The sequence below is a fragment of the Teleopsis dalmanni genome, chromosome 2 (genome assembly GCF_002237135.1).
Source record: "Teleopsis dalmanni isolate 2A chromosome 2, ASM223713v2, whole genome shotgun sequence".
NCBI lineage: Eukaryota > Metazoa > Arthropoda > Insecta > Diptera > Diopsidae > Teleopsis > Teleopsis dalmanni.
Window position 1 is genome coordinate 94,847,209 of NC_051847.1, and position 16,714 is coordinate 94,863,922.

At 27.1% G+C, this 16,714-nt stretch overlaps 1 protein-coding gene across 5 annotated transcripts; it reads left to right on the forward strand.

The window, feature by feature from the left end:
- Nucleotides 1–1,864: 1,864 nt before the first annotated feature.
- On the forward strand, nt 1,865–16,667 carry LOC119681038 (adenosine deaminase 2-like). 5 transcript variants are annotated; one of them, XM_038094099.1, is made up of 25 exons: nt 1,865–1,953; nt 2,871–2,974; nt 3,031–3,064; nt 3,624–3,659; nt 3,724–3,741; nt 3,836–3,862; nt 4,421–4,474; nt 4,541–4,558; nt 4,651–4,677; nt 5,289–5,345; nt 6,310–6,360; nt 6,429–6,461; nt 6,558–6,587; nt 7,357–7,383; nt 7,478–7,510; nt 8,578–8,760; nt 8,817–9,062; nt 9,194–9,220; nt 10,108–10,137; nt 10,676–10,702; nt 10,776–10,808; nt 11,332–11,403; nt 13,841–14,554; nt 14,623–14,805; nt 15,812–16,667. In XM_038094099.1, the coding sequence occupies exons 3-25, from the start codon at nt 3,056–3,058 to the stop codon at nt 16,403–16,405; spliced, it is 2,529 nt and encodes an 842-aa protein (XP_037950027.1). In that variant the 5' UTR covers nt 1,865–1,953; nt 2,871–2,974; nt 3,031–3,055; the 3' UTR covers nt 16,406–16,667. The 5 variants fall into 5 exon arrangements, with proteins under 5 accessions (XP_037950027.1, XP_037950028.1, XP_037950030.1 ...); XM_038094100.1 differs by lacking the exon at nt 9,194–9,220; XM_038094102.1 differs by lacking the exons at nt 8,578–8,760; nt 8,817–9,062; nt 9,194–9,220; ... (1 more) ...; nt 10,676–10,702; nt 10,776–10,808.
- Nucleotides 16,668–16,714: the final 47 nt, after the last annotated feature.

Below are 16,714 nucleotides of genomic sequence, written 5' to 3' on the forward strand. Positions count from 1 at the left end.
TATAATTTGAAAACTAGAATTTTCTAATTAATCAACATAAAATACATTCTTCTCATTAAAGCCTGTGAAACGAAAAGACGACTGGGATCAATTTGACTGTATGGAGTTTGAAATGCAGAGCCCCTAATTACAACTATTTAAACAAATTTTTTAAGTTTCTTTAATAATATTTATATTTTAGTAAAATGTTTTATTAAATCACATATGAATCTTAAAAATTGGTTTAAATTTATTCAAATTGAGGCTAAATTAAATTTTAACACACGTTGATAAAAATATAAAGAGATAGATCAAATTATAGTTATAGATTTATTAAACATTACAGTGATCTTTTTTATTACATCAAAATTCACCAAATCACAATTAAAAAATAAAGAGTTATACAAAATATAAACATTTTGTTTAAAATTATCATAAAAACAATAAATTTTTATCATTTGAACCACGAATTGAATATTTCATTACAATAATGTTCAAAAACCTTAACCTGCTAAACTTAATAATACCTATTAATGTTAATGTAATTTAAAAGAATAGGTCATATAATGATGGTGCTTGTGCTTTTGAATTCAATCCGTTGAATATATAAATGCTGTAGAGCAAAGTGTAGTTAAAAGTCGTGTATACCTAACTCGAATATTCAGATCTGCATATTAAAGTACTTGAAATTTGTTTGACCCCAGTACTTGAACCAAACACACATTGAGCATGTTTAAAAATTTTGCAGATTGGTTTTTAGTACAACTTGTAACAGATCTAATATTTCGAGAAAGTTATCTCTTCCGATTAAGCTCATTTCTGCTTAAAGGGTTTTGTAAAGGAAACAAATTGTCACATTTGGAGTGAAGAAAATCCATACATGATCCAAATAAATACATAGATTTACATCCTTAATGGTCAATTAAGTAAGTTCTTATGTTTAATCATTGTTTACTGATATTATTGTTTATAATAAAGCTGTTATGAATCAGTTCCTTAAATTCAAAATTAACTTGTAAATAAATATATACGTATATATAAATTTCTAGATATCTGTAAATCGGTAAATATTATATTTACTAAAATGAATTTATAGTGCATTGAATAATGAAAGCAAATGTAATATAAAAAAATTTCGCTGGCATTATTTGTAAGAAAGATAATCATATAGAAAAACAAGCACTGAGAACTTAGCCAGTACTGATCATAATATAAGAAAGTATCCCTTATTTTCTTTTATTTTTATTATAGATATAATAGAGATATAATAGATAATAGACATAAGATTGAGTGAACTAAGTTCGTTACTACATTTTATTGAGATAATTGGACTCAGAGAAACACATTGATTTTATTAGTGGGCAGAACAGATCCTTAGGTTAGAATAGAAGTTCTCCCCATTTTATATTAATAATAAGATATTTTTATCCCACATTCAATTAGAGATTGAGTTTAAGAAGTTATATTTGTGGTATTTACGGAAATCAATCTTTGTGTAAAATTAGTTTATGTATTAAACTAATAATTTTATATAAAAATAACTCTAATATGGATAAGTATTTTTAAATTATAATGAGAAAAAAATTACAGCTTTAATGACATTTTACCACCAGAACTGAACTGAAAATTAAAATTAACACTTAAAAGCTGAGTTACAGTGATTATTATAGCATATATAAAGAAAAATAAACTTGACTGAGTCCAATCAATGTCATGTTTTGAAAATGGTAGCTGAAGAAGTCTTAGCACAAGTTTTTACTATATATGCTTAATTCTGTTTCTTTAAAAACAAAATATATTTCATTACCAGAAGGTCATGAAATTTAATTCAAAATAAATTGATTTCATTTATATTGGAATATTGTTTTGATCATTTTTCTGGTTATATTTTTCAAATTTTGGCAATAAGCAAATATGTCAATTTAAAAAAGATTAAAAAATCGATATGGAATATTGGCAATATTCATAAAATGAGTAAGTAATAGATGTATAAATATGTAGGGATCTCACCATACACATAATATTTCTTTATTAATGTATTTACAATTATATATAATTAATTGGTTATATCAGAAAAAGTCAGATAAATATGATTGATAGTTTAAATTAAATAACAAAAAATGATCGTTAATATTTCATATCTGTCGGACTTCTTCCATCTTATTCTCGTTTCTCGTTCCGTCTAGTTTTCCTGACATATGCGACACTCCTAGTAATGATTACTTCGAATTAGAATGTACTACTGATGTTACTTACAAAGATTTAATTGGTTTTAAGTTTTATTATGATTTCATATTCGGGTATTATTAATAATTAGCAACTGCACATAAACTCTAATCTACATATTTAAATGAGGTGTGCAATTTCCCTTAAAACTGAACTGTTCCTGCAAAAAATTGGATTAAGTGACCATTAAAAGTCATAGTCAGGCGGCCCAAAGTCCGTGCTATACGGTGGAAGCATCAAACTGAGTTCCTTTAATTTGTTTAGAATCAATAATAATGCGTATAGTCTGGCATTGACATTATAGAATGCGACCTTTTTTCTATCGAGAACTTCCTTGATTGTCGAGCAGTCGAATCTACTTCCTATTTGATCTATCAAGCGAGCTGTGAGCGATAGCGAACAGACATCAGCTCTTATAATGACAGAACGAGGTTCCATTTTGACATTAAAATTTTTTGAAAGGAACAGAACAAACCACTCCTGGGTTTGGCGTTTATGGACAATATTCTCACCATAAACCGCATACATTTTGCAGAAAATTTTGGATTAGTTACATATTTTTTTAGTCTGAATTATCATTTATCATTATTTTTAGTACTAAATCATATACGAATATCATAAAATTTTATTTACATAAAATTTATGAAATATCTTTTCAACTACAGATTTCATTATAAGCTGAACTAACAGGCAGTGAATGTTTTACTGCTACAAGATAAACCATACTCGATGAATATAGAAGACAAAGGCTCAAAATATTTATAAATACGTAATTACTTTAAAAATAAAAATGTTTTTTCTTTTTAATGATTTATTTTTTAACAGCAATAAAAGAAATAAGTTTTTTAACATGGATTCGGTAAATATGAATTATCTAAGTTTTGTGTATATTTTGCTATGAAATATATCTCATACTTCCTGTAAATATTCATAAATAATTCAATGTCGTCATTATCACGTGTAGTTATAGTATCTATTAAAATAAATTGTCACAAATTAAATTATTATTGCGATACAGTAATTTTACTATTGTTATATTTTATATTTTAATGAAATGTTCATATGTTTTGATGCAAAATTATTATATTTATATATATATATGTAACATTTGCAGATATTTTCCAATTTATTTAATTCATTAAATAGTAGTGCATTTTCCATATTAGCTATAGTATTAGCTATAGTCTACTCGTGTGTTGTACCATTTGTGTACACAACTCCTTTTAATAAAAATTAGGGGTATTCACGATTTCATGCAACGAATTCGGTACAAAACTTAAATTTAATTTTTTATTTAATTAATTAGATAATTAGTTGAAATTTGATATCTTTTGTTAAATCCTAGTAGAGGACAAAAGTATATTCTTTTAATTAAAATTAATTTTATAACTCTAATAATTTTATTTTTATCCTAACAGTGCAACAACAATGAAGATACAGCTAATGGAACGAATGTGAGTGCATGAAATAATTAAGCATATATATTATATTCCTACTGATAATAAATTTCTTTCTAAGGTTATCGATGACTTGCTTGTAAGAAATCATTTATTTCAATTAATATCAACATTAAAATTAATTAATTTTAAAATTAAACTTATTTATGATCTATATCTTTGTACATAATCAGTGTGATATAGCTGGTGAAATTAAGGAGGTAAGTTAAAAGTCAATCATAGACAACCTCTTATATAAAAAAATGTATTAATTTATTAATATTATTTATCAATTTATTAAAATCAAAATTTATTATTATGTCTATTAATGTTTATTGTTTATTATTGTAGGAAACATTGTTAATAAAAAATTAATTGAGTTTAACATTAAGTATCGTTATGAGCTACCGGTTCAGATATAGACTGTAATAAGACTCTCTCATTTATAGCTGTCCAACTGTATTCACTTTATTTTTGTGTATTTAATTGAATTTTAATATAACTAAATAATCAAATATATAAATATGATTAAAAATATAAACTTAAATATAATTTTTCCCCTTTCGCAACTTAACCTATACTATACTATATTCATTTTGTATATATTGTACAATAAATATGAGTAATTATTATTAACTAAATGTTAAAATGTTCTATAATATTTACTTTAAAATATTATCGTTATGAAATAAATGGCCTATAAGCCTATATGTCAAAGCAACATCCTACACAAAATATTTCAATTTAATATTTTTTTCATTTAAACGGATATTTATTAGGTATGTTTTCAAAAAAGAGTAGAGAGAGGAAACTTCTCGGGTGAGATCTCATTCGTATGTATATGATAAAATTTATTTTAAATACTTTTTTTGCTAATTTTTTTTATATTTTTTTAAAAGAGTTTGGATGATATAATCGTAAGAAATGATGAACTCACATTAATATTTTTTTATTAAATTAATTTATCGGTATAAATTTCGTTTTAACATGGCTTTGATACTGGAAATAGAGTGCTGCAGTCAATAAAATATTTGAGGTAAGTGTTTTCAGTTTGTAGTGGATAAATTTACATTTATTTAATAAATATAGAATATAAAATCTAAAACCTTGTAAGGTCTAATAAAAGAAACAGTGGAATAAAATGCTTTTATTGTATTATTGTATATTATAGTATTATTATGGATTTAATTTTTTTGAAAAATGAACTTGCATTGTCGGCTTCTTTATAAAATGATTCAGACATATTATCTTATCCTATTGGAAAATACATTTTTATTCTTTAAGTTTTCTTAAATTTCTATTTCTTGTGCCTTTTTATTTTCACTTTGTTCTTAAATTTATAGTTCATTTATAGTTTACAGTTCTCAGTATAACAGAAACATAAAAATATTCATATACCTATATCGGAATGAACGCATAAACAGCAGTTATACTATTAATTACAATTATTAACTATTAACTACTACAAATAAAATTTATGCTGTCGTATTTCATTATAATTTACCCCAATATTTGGGTAAATTTGGTTAAATAAAAGTTAAAAAAATAAGTAATAATTGATTGTATTTTTAATAAAAAAACAACAAAAATTTTTGAACAATATGAGAATTTAAATAAAACTTTTTGGATCTTTTTCATTTATCTTAGGCATGTAAACTATCATTAACGGATGACGGTTTTAAAAGAAATTCTCCATGTGGAAATGTAAGTATAAAGTATATTATAGTATATTTTTTTATTTCGATATTTTGAATTTGAATTATAAATTATTTATTTTAATGACATGAATGAATCATATGCAAGATATTATTTAATTTTATTTTAATTACTTTCTAAAATTATAGTATATTATTGACTTTAATATAATTCCAAAATCGATTTCATACTGATTTAAGCATTTTCCATCCAATGGATATAAAGAGATAAGTCGTCACTATTAGTTGTAGTTATAAGGTGAATTGTCCTTATATAAGGACATCAAGTTTGAATCATTCACATTGTATTTAAAAATATCAATTTATGTCATCGATTGATGCGCTCAACTGATCTCAATATATATATATATATAGCAAGCACATTGCTTAAAAGAAATCCACTGGCAAGTTTTGGTGCAATTTATTGGGGATCATTAAGAATCATTGCATTTTGACCTGTATTTTAAAGTATTTCGTTCCTAAAAACCAATATTAAAAATTAGTTACATAAAAGCGTTTGTAACCACTATATATACATATATATATATATATATATTAAAAATTAGTTACATAAAAGCGTTTGTAACCACTATATATACATATATATATATATTAATATATATATATATATATATATATATATATATATATATATATGTAACTAGTAAAAACGAGTAGTTTGTTGGTGCCATCAATTACTTAAACGAAGAGATTCTTAAAACTTCTTCTTTAAATTGTTCGATAACACCATTTGACTTCTTTTAATGAAGTCGCCAGAGTAGGCCTGTGGTATTCAAAAACCTATAACTTATTCGTTTATGTGTCTCTTATGCCGCATAAAATCGAAATTTTCAGGTTTCAGGTTGACTATATTTTAGACCCGTATTTCAAACAAAATATTAAAATTAATTACAAACATATATGTGTTAATAATATTATATGGAAACACATATATTAAAATTTTTTAATTATAGGTTAACACAGAATCAACTTTTACCAGATTAAAAGCGGCAGGTGCACCGCCGGTAAGTTAATTGCGATTATTATATTTAAGGGATTCTAATTATTTCGAATATATTATTTGCTTTTTTAGTTTGCTGAGAACAACTGCAAACCACCTCAATCGGTAAAGTTGTTTTAACATTTTTTTATTGTATTATATATACAATATTTGGTACTTATAATTCATAAGTGCAATATTAATATAAAATATTATTTACAGAAGATTTGTTGTAGTGCTGGAAGAGGAAAGGTAATTAATATATGTAATATTCTAGAATACTATACTATATGCACAGCAAATAAAACAAATACATTATACGAGTATTTATCAAAATATCGCTTTAGGCTTTAAATGTGAATGAATTTAAGTTTTATTCAAGTTTCAAGTTGTGTTCATGATATATAGTATGTTGTTGTTATTGTATTTCAAAACTTGTATCAGTATATCAATATCATTCACGGTAACTACTAAAGATTTTAATGTATTACTAGGTTAAGCAAAAAGTATTCGGCGTTTGCAACTGATCATGAACATAATGAAATAAATCGATTTATGTGATAAATGATAGATATGCTGATTTTTGTTGAATATTTCAATAGATTGGTATTTTGTGTTAATAGTTATTATACAGAGTATATAAAAATTTATATTATTCAGAAATAATTACAATTTTACTACTATAAAAATAACAATGCAGAACTGTCATTTAAGAATATTTACATTGGCTATTTCCTGGAAATCCTTCACTCATATTTTTTTGCCATATAAATTTTGCTTGAATCTAGTGATGCATATTTCGTTTGGGATATTTTTGTAATTGCATGAGTAATCATTGTCTTTAAATTATAATATTGACAGAAAATATGTGATATTAGTAGTTAAAAGTTTTTCACATATAAATTCCTAATGGAGTATTTTGATATATACTGCTATACATATATTTGCTTAGTATAAAAAATTATCAAGAGTTGTAATATAAATTAATCTATTTTTTATATAAAATATCTGTTGTTTTCAGCCATGGAATTATTTGTCCTTTTCAGAGGTAATAAGTTATTGTTATAAAAAATACTCAATATAAAATAACTGAATTTAATTTATATTTCAACGCATTTAAAATAATTTTTAAACTTTTTTAGCCCTCAAAAGATAATTGCAGTTGGTGTGAACAGGTAAAATCAAATTTAATTAAAATACATTCCATCATTTAAAATGTATATAAAATAATTCTAACAACACAATACAATTTAATCCAATATTTCTCAAACAATTCAGTATTATTTTTTTGATGACATATTTTTGGAGATGGGCTCTAGAATTATCTTCAGTTTTATTAATCACTTTACCCCTGAAGTGAAATAACTTTCGGTAAACCATTATTCTTAGGTCGAAAAATAAGTAGTTAGTAGCTCTATAAAGTGAATGGAAAAATATTTTAAAGGTGAACTCTTATAATTATGATATCGATATTATTGATTAGTTATATTATGTATTGTCTTAGTGAAAGATGTCTTTTCTTATTCATTTGAGAATTATTTTTTAACGTACTCAATTAAACTCTCCAATAATGCTATGCAATATTAGCTGTTGTTTCTTTTTTCTTTCTTAAAGTAATTGATTTGTCTTTAGAGTATAGTAATGGATCCGTATTGCTTTTATTGTTACATATCTTATTAAAAATAATCTTTTTATTGCGCACTCAACAGCACGCGGAATTGTCAACACCTTGTGGTTATTAGTCGGCAAACACAGTATCCATTTCGAAAATACTTTTAGCATCGTCTAGTGTTTCTATAAGCTAATGTTGAAACAGCCTTTAGGTGCCAGATATTTTCGCAAACTTCATTTAACGATATTCAAAAGTTTTTATATATCATATTTTTGGAATTTTCTGGAGTAATTACAATTATAAAACTACCGACAAACAGTTGATTTGGAAAAAAACAGATTTACCATACCCATTTTGAAGCCATTAGGAGTATTGAATTTGTGCTGATTTTCTTTTAACTAAAATGCAATGCAATATCGGTACATTGAACTCAAGTTTTTTCCTATTCCCACTACAATCTTTATAAACTGACAACGAAACGTTATATTATCATGAAAAATGGCAACTTAATTAAAATTATATCATAATTAAGTACAGTAAATTAATTCCTTTGTTAAGTGTAAAACCTTTCTAAGGGTTGTTAGTTATATTAAAATACATTATCAATAAAAAAAATGAATATTTTGAAAGGTTGCTGCCCCAGTTCCTACTTACTATCCACGCAGTCAATCATGTCCGCCATCAAGACCTCCGCAAAGACCGCAACCAAGACCTCAAGCATGTCCTCAACCAAGACCTCAATCATGTCCTCAATCAAGACCTCAACAAAGACCTCAACCCAGGCCTCAAACATGTCCTCAATCACCATTTCAAGTAAATATTTTTAATATCGCTTAAACGAAATATATATATACAATTTAACTCTACAGGGTGCTGCCCCAGTTCCTTCGTACTATCCACGCAAACCACCATGTCCTCAACCAAGACCTCAAGCTAGTGCTCAACAATGTCCTCAACCAAGACCTCAAGCTGGTGCTCAACAATGTCCTCAACCAAGACCTCAAGCTAGTGCTCAACAATGTCCTCAACCAAGACCTCAAGCTAGTGCTCAACAATGTCCTCAACCAAGGCCTCAACCAAGGCCACAACCAAGACCTCAATCATGTCCTCAACCAGTAAATATTCTTAATGTCATTTATTATATAAAAAGCTATACTTGTGTTTAAGCTATACTTGTGTAAATATATAATGGCATAAAAACGAAAATTGTATACATAATATATATATTCAATTCCTTTAATTGCAGACTACGGCACAAAACTCAGCAGGGTCGGTAAGTTATTTATAATTGGTTTACTATTACAATGTAAACTAACATAAGAGTATGGGTTCCTTATAAAGTTTGTTGAGAAAAATTATAGAACATCTCAAGCGGTAAAGTTTTATTAACATTTCTCTCCAGTTTATAAATTATGAAGGGTTAACTATATTGTGGTTTTAATTTGGTAATACTGTCTCTATAACATACGTCAAACAGAGCTGTCATAAAAAGCAACATATGCTTAGCTACAGATTTGCCATTTCACAGTATGAACTGTTTTATAACCACTATAATTGGGAAGGTTAATTAAAAAAAAACCCCTAAAGTAGCTGTCAAAAGACTTTGTATCTTCAAAAAGTTATTAGTATGGAATAAAGAGACATACTTTCTAAAAATGTCAAGGCTATGATACAGTCAGTTTTAATCATCAATCATATTGACACAGCCACATGATTACCATTTTTTAACCTGAAATTAAAAATATTGATGTTAGTTTTAACAGGATGGTGTCACAAACCAAATGGCGTACAATACGTCTTGTTTTGACGTTTTTCTGATAATTTTATGTTTTTGTTATTTGAATGGGTTAACAAGATCTTGTAATATATACCATTAAATTTTTTACAATCTTCAATCTTTTGTTTTGAACAAATTTTTGAGCATCCGTCATCGCTGAACAATTGACAGCTATCTGCTATATATGAAGGATCCACTACTATAAGATGTTATGTGTAGACAATTTGAATGATATTATATTTTGCCATAATATACTAATACAAAAATTTGAACCAAATCTCAATCTTAAGTGTGTTTTATTTAAGTTTACCTGTAAAACCGCAAAATAGATAACCCTGTACTTATAATCAATATATGCAATAAAAAAATATTTTATTTTGCAGAAGCTGTGCTGCAACCAGGGTAGAGGAAAGGTAATTAATTAAATATTTTAAAAAAGACATAGCAATTAGAACACATACATTATATTTATCAAAATATTGCCTTAGGATTTTGAATGTGATTGAATTTCGATTTTGTTAAAATTTTAATGTGGCAGCGTGGAATATACGAACTTTTTTTGTATTTAAAAAATAATATCACTTAAACTATAGTTGGGTGGGGTAAAAAGTATTCAGCGTTTGCAAGTCAAAAACATAACGAAAGAGTTATTTGTTAAACAAATGATATATATCCCAACTTATCAAAACGCAAAACGTAATTCTTTTTTAACGTAATGTAGTACATACTCGTATTATATGCTGGGTCTCTTATTCGGTGTCTTATGATTATATAATTAATCGTAGTCAATATTCTATCAACGACTAAAGATATATGACATTTAATGTTAAAAGTATTTTGCATTTACATTCCTAATAAAATATTTTGATATATACTGTTATGCTTTATACAATAATGAAGAGTTTTATTTTAATGAATATATATCTTATGTAAAATATCTCTAATTTTTAGCCATGGAATTATATGTCCTTTTCTGAGGTAACAAATTATATATATAAAAATTAAAATTTGACTATTACAGTTCACTTCACATAATTTTTAAACTTTTTAGCCTTCAAAAGATAATTGCAGTTGGTGTGAACAGGTAAATTTAAATTTAAATTAAATGTAACTCAATACTCAATAATTTTATACGATGTCTGATAAAATAAGATCAATTTAAAAAACAAGATGTGACTTTAGTTGGTATATAGTTGTATATGAGAGTTCTATATTAATTTCGACAATATTGCACTTTAGTCAGTATATATTTTCATATGGAAGTACGTCGTTTTAAATTAAAGTATTACATTCATACCTCCATTTCCCCTATATACTTATATCTTGCATAATTTGTTTAGTGGTGAGCTTCAGAATGCCTATAGCATAATTTTAAGGTCTACAGATAGGTAGTAACCTTTAGGCAACCTAAGGCAAAAGACCACTTTACGTTGATTTACGAACTTTTATGTCTGTTTTATGTTTTGGATATTTGAATGTCAATCGATTTTAAAAAACGTTTTGAAGAAGTTTAGCGTATTTTAAACTTTTTTGCAATATGTTTCACCTGTAAACAAACTGATATATATATTTTAATGCGTTTACAATAAAAAAGTGTATTTTGAAAGGTTGCTGCACCAGTTCCTTCATACTATCCACGAAGACCACAACCAAGACCTCAAGCATGCCCAGAAGTGCAAGTAAGTATTACTATTGTCATTTATACTATATGGACATATTGTTTCCTTCATTAATTAACTTACCATATTTAGTCTAAAATATTAAGAGAAGTAATAATATGTAATATATAATGATATATAATATATAGCTGCAGGTTTCACAAGTCGATGTGTCGGTTAATACACAACACAGTTTTAATAATACAAAATGTAGACACACTTCCTGGATATGTTTATGATATAAACACTGATATAAAGCTTACTCAATTTTCTTATATATAATATTGTTTTTTATTTATTTTATTATTCCATTTAATTATTTTTTACATCATATATTATAGCATTATATAGGGATGCGGTAAATTTATATAAATATTGTCTAGATTTAATGATTTAAACACTGTGGTTCAGAGATAAATGATCTAGCTAAGGTATAAGCTGAATGGGGGAACGCAAATGACAACTTTTTCGACTTAATGAACATTTGGGTTTTGATATCCGTTTCGTATTTTGCTTAATATATAGCTCTGTTCTTTTAAATCAAATTATACAAGTACCACACAGTGATATTTTGGCGATTTTATCAGTATCAAGCGGTATTAGTATTTTTCTGTATAAATACTGTGTATAAATTCTGTTTAAATACTGTGTGGTTGTTCTGAATTCATTGGACCAATTATTAAAAAGATATATTTAAAACGTCACAATAAAAACTATTTGAAAATCACTAAAAGTCACACATCACAGCATTTACACGTTATTTTTAAACAGCTTTATTTTAAAATATCAACAAAAAACAGCTGATTTGTAGATTTTAACTTATGAACAAAGAACACAATAATATTATACGCCCATTGTTCCGATGTACTTAGTGCTAAATACCTTTGTTACGCTAATATGACACTTTGTTGACTGTTCAAACATTGTAGCGAAGACGTAGTGTAATTTTATTATAAAAGTGTGAAGTATATACGATCAAGCCTATATAATTTAAATAAAACATGTATAACATTAAAGATGGCTAATTTAAACTCATTACAAATGAGACATTTGGGGCCAGCGTAAATGTAGTATAAGTCACTCAGTCGTTAAGTTGGTAATACTTTATTAAGATTATTCACAAATGACTCATTACATTAACATCTAACCACTAAGGTGGATATGCGTCCATGAAGGTGACAGCACTCCAATTGGAGGTCTGGACGTCATATAAATCAAACAACAACAATTAGAAATGTGACTTAATTTCAGCTTACGTTTCAATGAAATTAAGGCCAGTTTTCTTAATTTCGTTATAACCATAAAACTGAATTTTATATAGAAAAAACAACTTAATTTCGCTGAAACGCAGATGAAATTAAGATACTTGCGAAATTAAGGTGTGTCTGAACATAGTATAATAATTGCATATCTGGTTATTCATATTAATTTTGTAACTTTAATTTTGTCATTTAAGTGAATTAAATTTTAATTCATATTAAAAGCTAGTAAGCGCTGAATTTTACAGCAATGTTCAAACATCGAAAATTATTGACACAAATGATAATATTAAATACGAAATATCAAAATGTGATTTTAATTTTTTATTTATAAATAATAACTCTAAATTATATACAAATAAATACGGCTAAAATAAATGCAAGCAGCAATAGTAAAACGCTAACTATTTAATTTTTGTCTTGAAAAATTTGATTAAAATTTTAATTTCCCAAAAATTAATTCAAAAATTTTAGTGAAAAATGAGTGTCTTATCAAATTTATTGAATTTAAGCAAAAATCGTATTTGGCATGCTTTGAGAGTAGCTCAAAAAAATCTTATTCAAATTCCATTTTCAAAGGTAAGCGAAAAACTATTACTGCAGCTGTATTTGAGTTCCAGAAGTTACGTGTTAAGTCATCATGTATATCTTGATGCCATAAGTCGTATAAAAATACCTGGTATTACTATATTTCGTGCATTAAATGTATAAGCACACAGTAGCGATCCCATCAGTTAAAATAGTTTTAGAAAAAGTAAATCATGATATATAGTAATATATATTATTAAATTCATGCTGAACTGAACAACATTTTAAAATTAAAAGAGCGCCTGTAGGGTAAAACCCCTTATAAAATGATCGATAGTTATCGAAGCTATGCGTGGTTATATGTTCAAGCAGTCTTATATAGTAATTCAAAGCAGATTCCCCATTTAAATGTAATAACTTTTTGTTTAAAATTCATATAATAGTAGATAGCGAACAGTACCTCAGTGATAATTTAATTGTTGTTATTATAGCAACTGAGCTATAGTACTTATGTTCTTTAGTAAAACAAGCTTACAAAATCTGAAGTTTTTGAACGGAAATGAAAAGATAGAAATCTTATTTTATTAGACCAAAGAACAACTTCTGTATTACTCTAATATAATCTTAGAATAAAATGCACTTATTTATTAAAGAAGTAATACTAATTTTAGAATCAAATTGTAAAATGTAACAAACACTTCTCACGGTCTTCAACGGAAGTATATAATTCCTTGCGCGACCAATTCTTCTGTTTTGAAAAATCAAGAGCACTTGGTGCCAATCTTGAGCTCACTGAACGTGAACTTGAAGCGAATGAAATTATAATGGCAGCCAAAATGCAAGAATTGGAAAAAGGAGTAATTACGCCACATATGTTCAGTCCATCTCAGCATTTTTTTAGTGTTCTAGACCAAATTCATGAGTCACCTTTATTTGAATTTATGTCAATAATGCCAAAAGGTGGAGTATTGCACGCACATGATATTGCATTGTGCAGTACAGATTATTTGCTCGAACTGACATATCGTGAAAATTTGTGGGCTTGTATGGCTGGTGATGGTTGTGAAGCAGTTGCATTGAAATTTTCTAAACAAAAACCTAAGGATAAAGTGGCTAAAGATTGCAACTGGGAATTGTTGTCAAGTGTACGCAAAAAGCGTGGGGCAGAAGCAATGGATGAATATCTGAGTGATCGTTTCACATTATATCCAACTGAAAAATATACAGATATTAACGAGGTGTGGATGGCATTTATGAATATATTTGGTTTACTGGATGGTTTGATGATGTATGCACCCGTTTGGGGAGATTATTACTATAATGCATTGAAAGAGTTCAATGAAGATGGTGTGCAATATTTGGAATTTAGAACAACATTACCTCAAGTAAGTCGGTTAAAGTATTGTGCAATACTTTAAAGTTTTGAAAATCAATTTTTCTTTTTTTTTTTTAGCTTTATGATATGGATGGTAAAAAATACACTGAATTAGATACTGTAAAAATTTACAAGGATACTTTAGATAAATTTATGAAAGATCACCCTGATTTCATTGGTTCAAAATTAATTTATGCTCCTTTACGAAACGTGGATGATGCTGCTTTTGATAAATATATTTGCACCTGCATTGAAATTAAGGTAGATATAAAATTAATGCATATAATGTTCTTTTCTATATTCATTTCAATGTGAGTTGAATAGTTGCTTAGTATTGCAACATTACAAAACTTTCCGGATCAGTGTAAGTTCGAAATATGATTTTATTTTACTTATAATATATAAAAGATAAAAATGAAAATAACTGGTTTCACTGGTAATCTGAGCTTTCAAATAAATGATTAGGTCTCATACATTTAATAAATGTTAACTTAGACTTAGTTACTGAAATCATGTCTGACCTAACATGATCCATAGTGCTAAAACTACCTTTTTTTAAAAAGCGCAGGCTTCCGACAGTAACATGCCTTAAGCTCAAGTCTTTAACCGAAACGCTTTAAACGGATTCATAATCCATGCTCAAGTCCTTTGTCATTTCTCTGATGCTCATTTTACATTTTCTTTGCCAACATTTCCGTGATCGTATTAATGTTTTCGTTGGTTTTCGATATGGATGGCATTCCATTGCGATCATCACTCTCAATGAATTCACAAATTCTTTTGGAAAGCTTGTGTTATAAATGAATGGTCATTTTTGGTAAAGTCTAGTAGTCGATGTAGTCAATATATAAGTATTGAATTCGTTTTTTACACAAATTTTTTTTTATTATGTTGTTTAATAATAGTAATCACACATTGAAGCAAATATACCCTTGATAGCAAAGTTTTGACATATGTCAAGTTGTGGCGTTAAGATTTGGGGAAAAAACTGATAAACAGATGTATCTGTCAACTTTTGTGTAAAAGCCACACCTTATAATTATTAAAAACTTACTCGATAGCATTTGCACCATTAACCATATAGTATTTCACAAATAATCCCACCCCCTTCTCCCCTTTTTAACTGCTACTGGAAAGGACCCACAAAAATATTATTCTACATAGGCAATTATATTTCTGTTCATATTTCTTTTAAAATTGGATATGCGAATCATGCCGTCGTTCATAAAATTTCCATTAAATAAAACATTTTTTATTTATTTTGCAGGAAAAATATCCAGATTTTGTAGCTGGCTTCGATGTAGTAGGACAGGAAGAACTTGGACGTCCACTTAGGGATTTCGTACCGCAATTATTAAACGTGCCAAATAATATTGATTTCTACTTTCATGCTGGTGAAACTAACTGGTTTGGTACATCCGTCGATGAAAATGTTATTGATGCTGTTCTTCTGGGAACAAAACGTGTAGGACATGGTTTTGCTTTAGTCAAACATCCATTGGTTTTGCAAATGTTAAAGGAAAGAAATATAGCCATCGAAATAAATCCAATATCGAATCAAGTGTTACAACTTGTAGCAGATCTTCGAAATCATCCATGTGCATTCTACTTTGCTAACAACTATCCAGTAGTTATATCTTGTGATGATCCATCATTTTGGAAAGCAAGTCCACTTTCACATGATTTCTATATGGCATTTTTGGGTATTGCATCTGCTCACTCCGATATACGTCTACTTAAAAAACTTGCAATGAACTCATTGCAATATAGTGCTTTGAAAGGCGAGGAGCAGATAACAGCCATGGGTAAATGGCAAAAAAAGTGGGACGCTTTCATTGAACAAATAATAACCTGTTATTAAAGTTATGGGTCAAGTAATTCTTTCTTTAGATAAATCGGTTAAATTGACTTTTATGAGTACTAACAGAATTATTGTAAAGATTATAAATGACTATATACAATTTGCAAACGCTGACGTTGATACAAATATTGACGTTATAATAATTTCACTATATAAATAAGAGTTTCAAGACTAAACTAAATATAATTAAATGTATATATATATATATAAATGTGTATATCAATATACCGTGCTATTGATCCTCACGATAAATCATTGCTGAATAATGTTTTTTTTTTTAAATGCTATTTTTTATTTACTTTTGTTTAT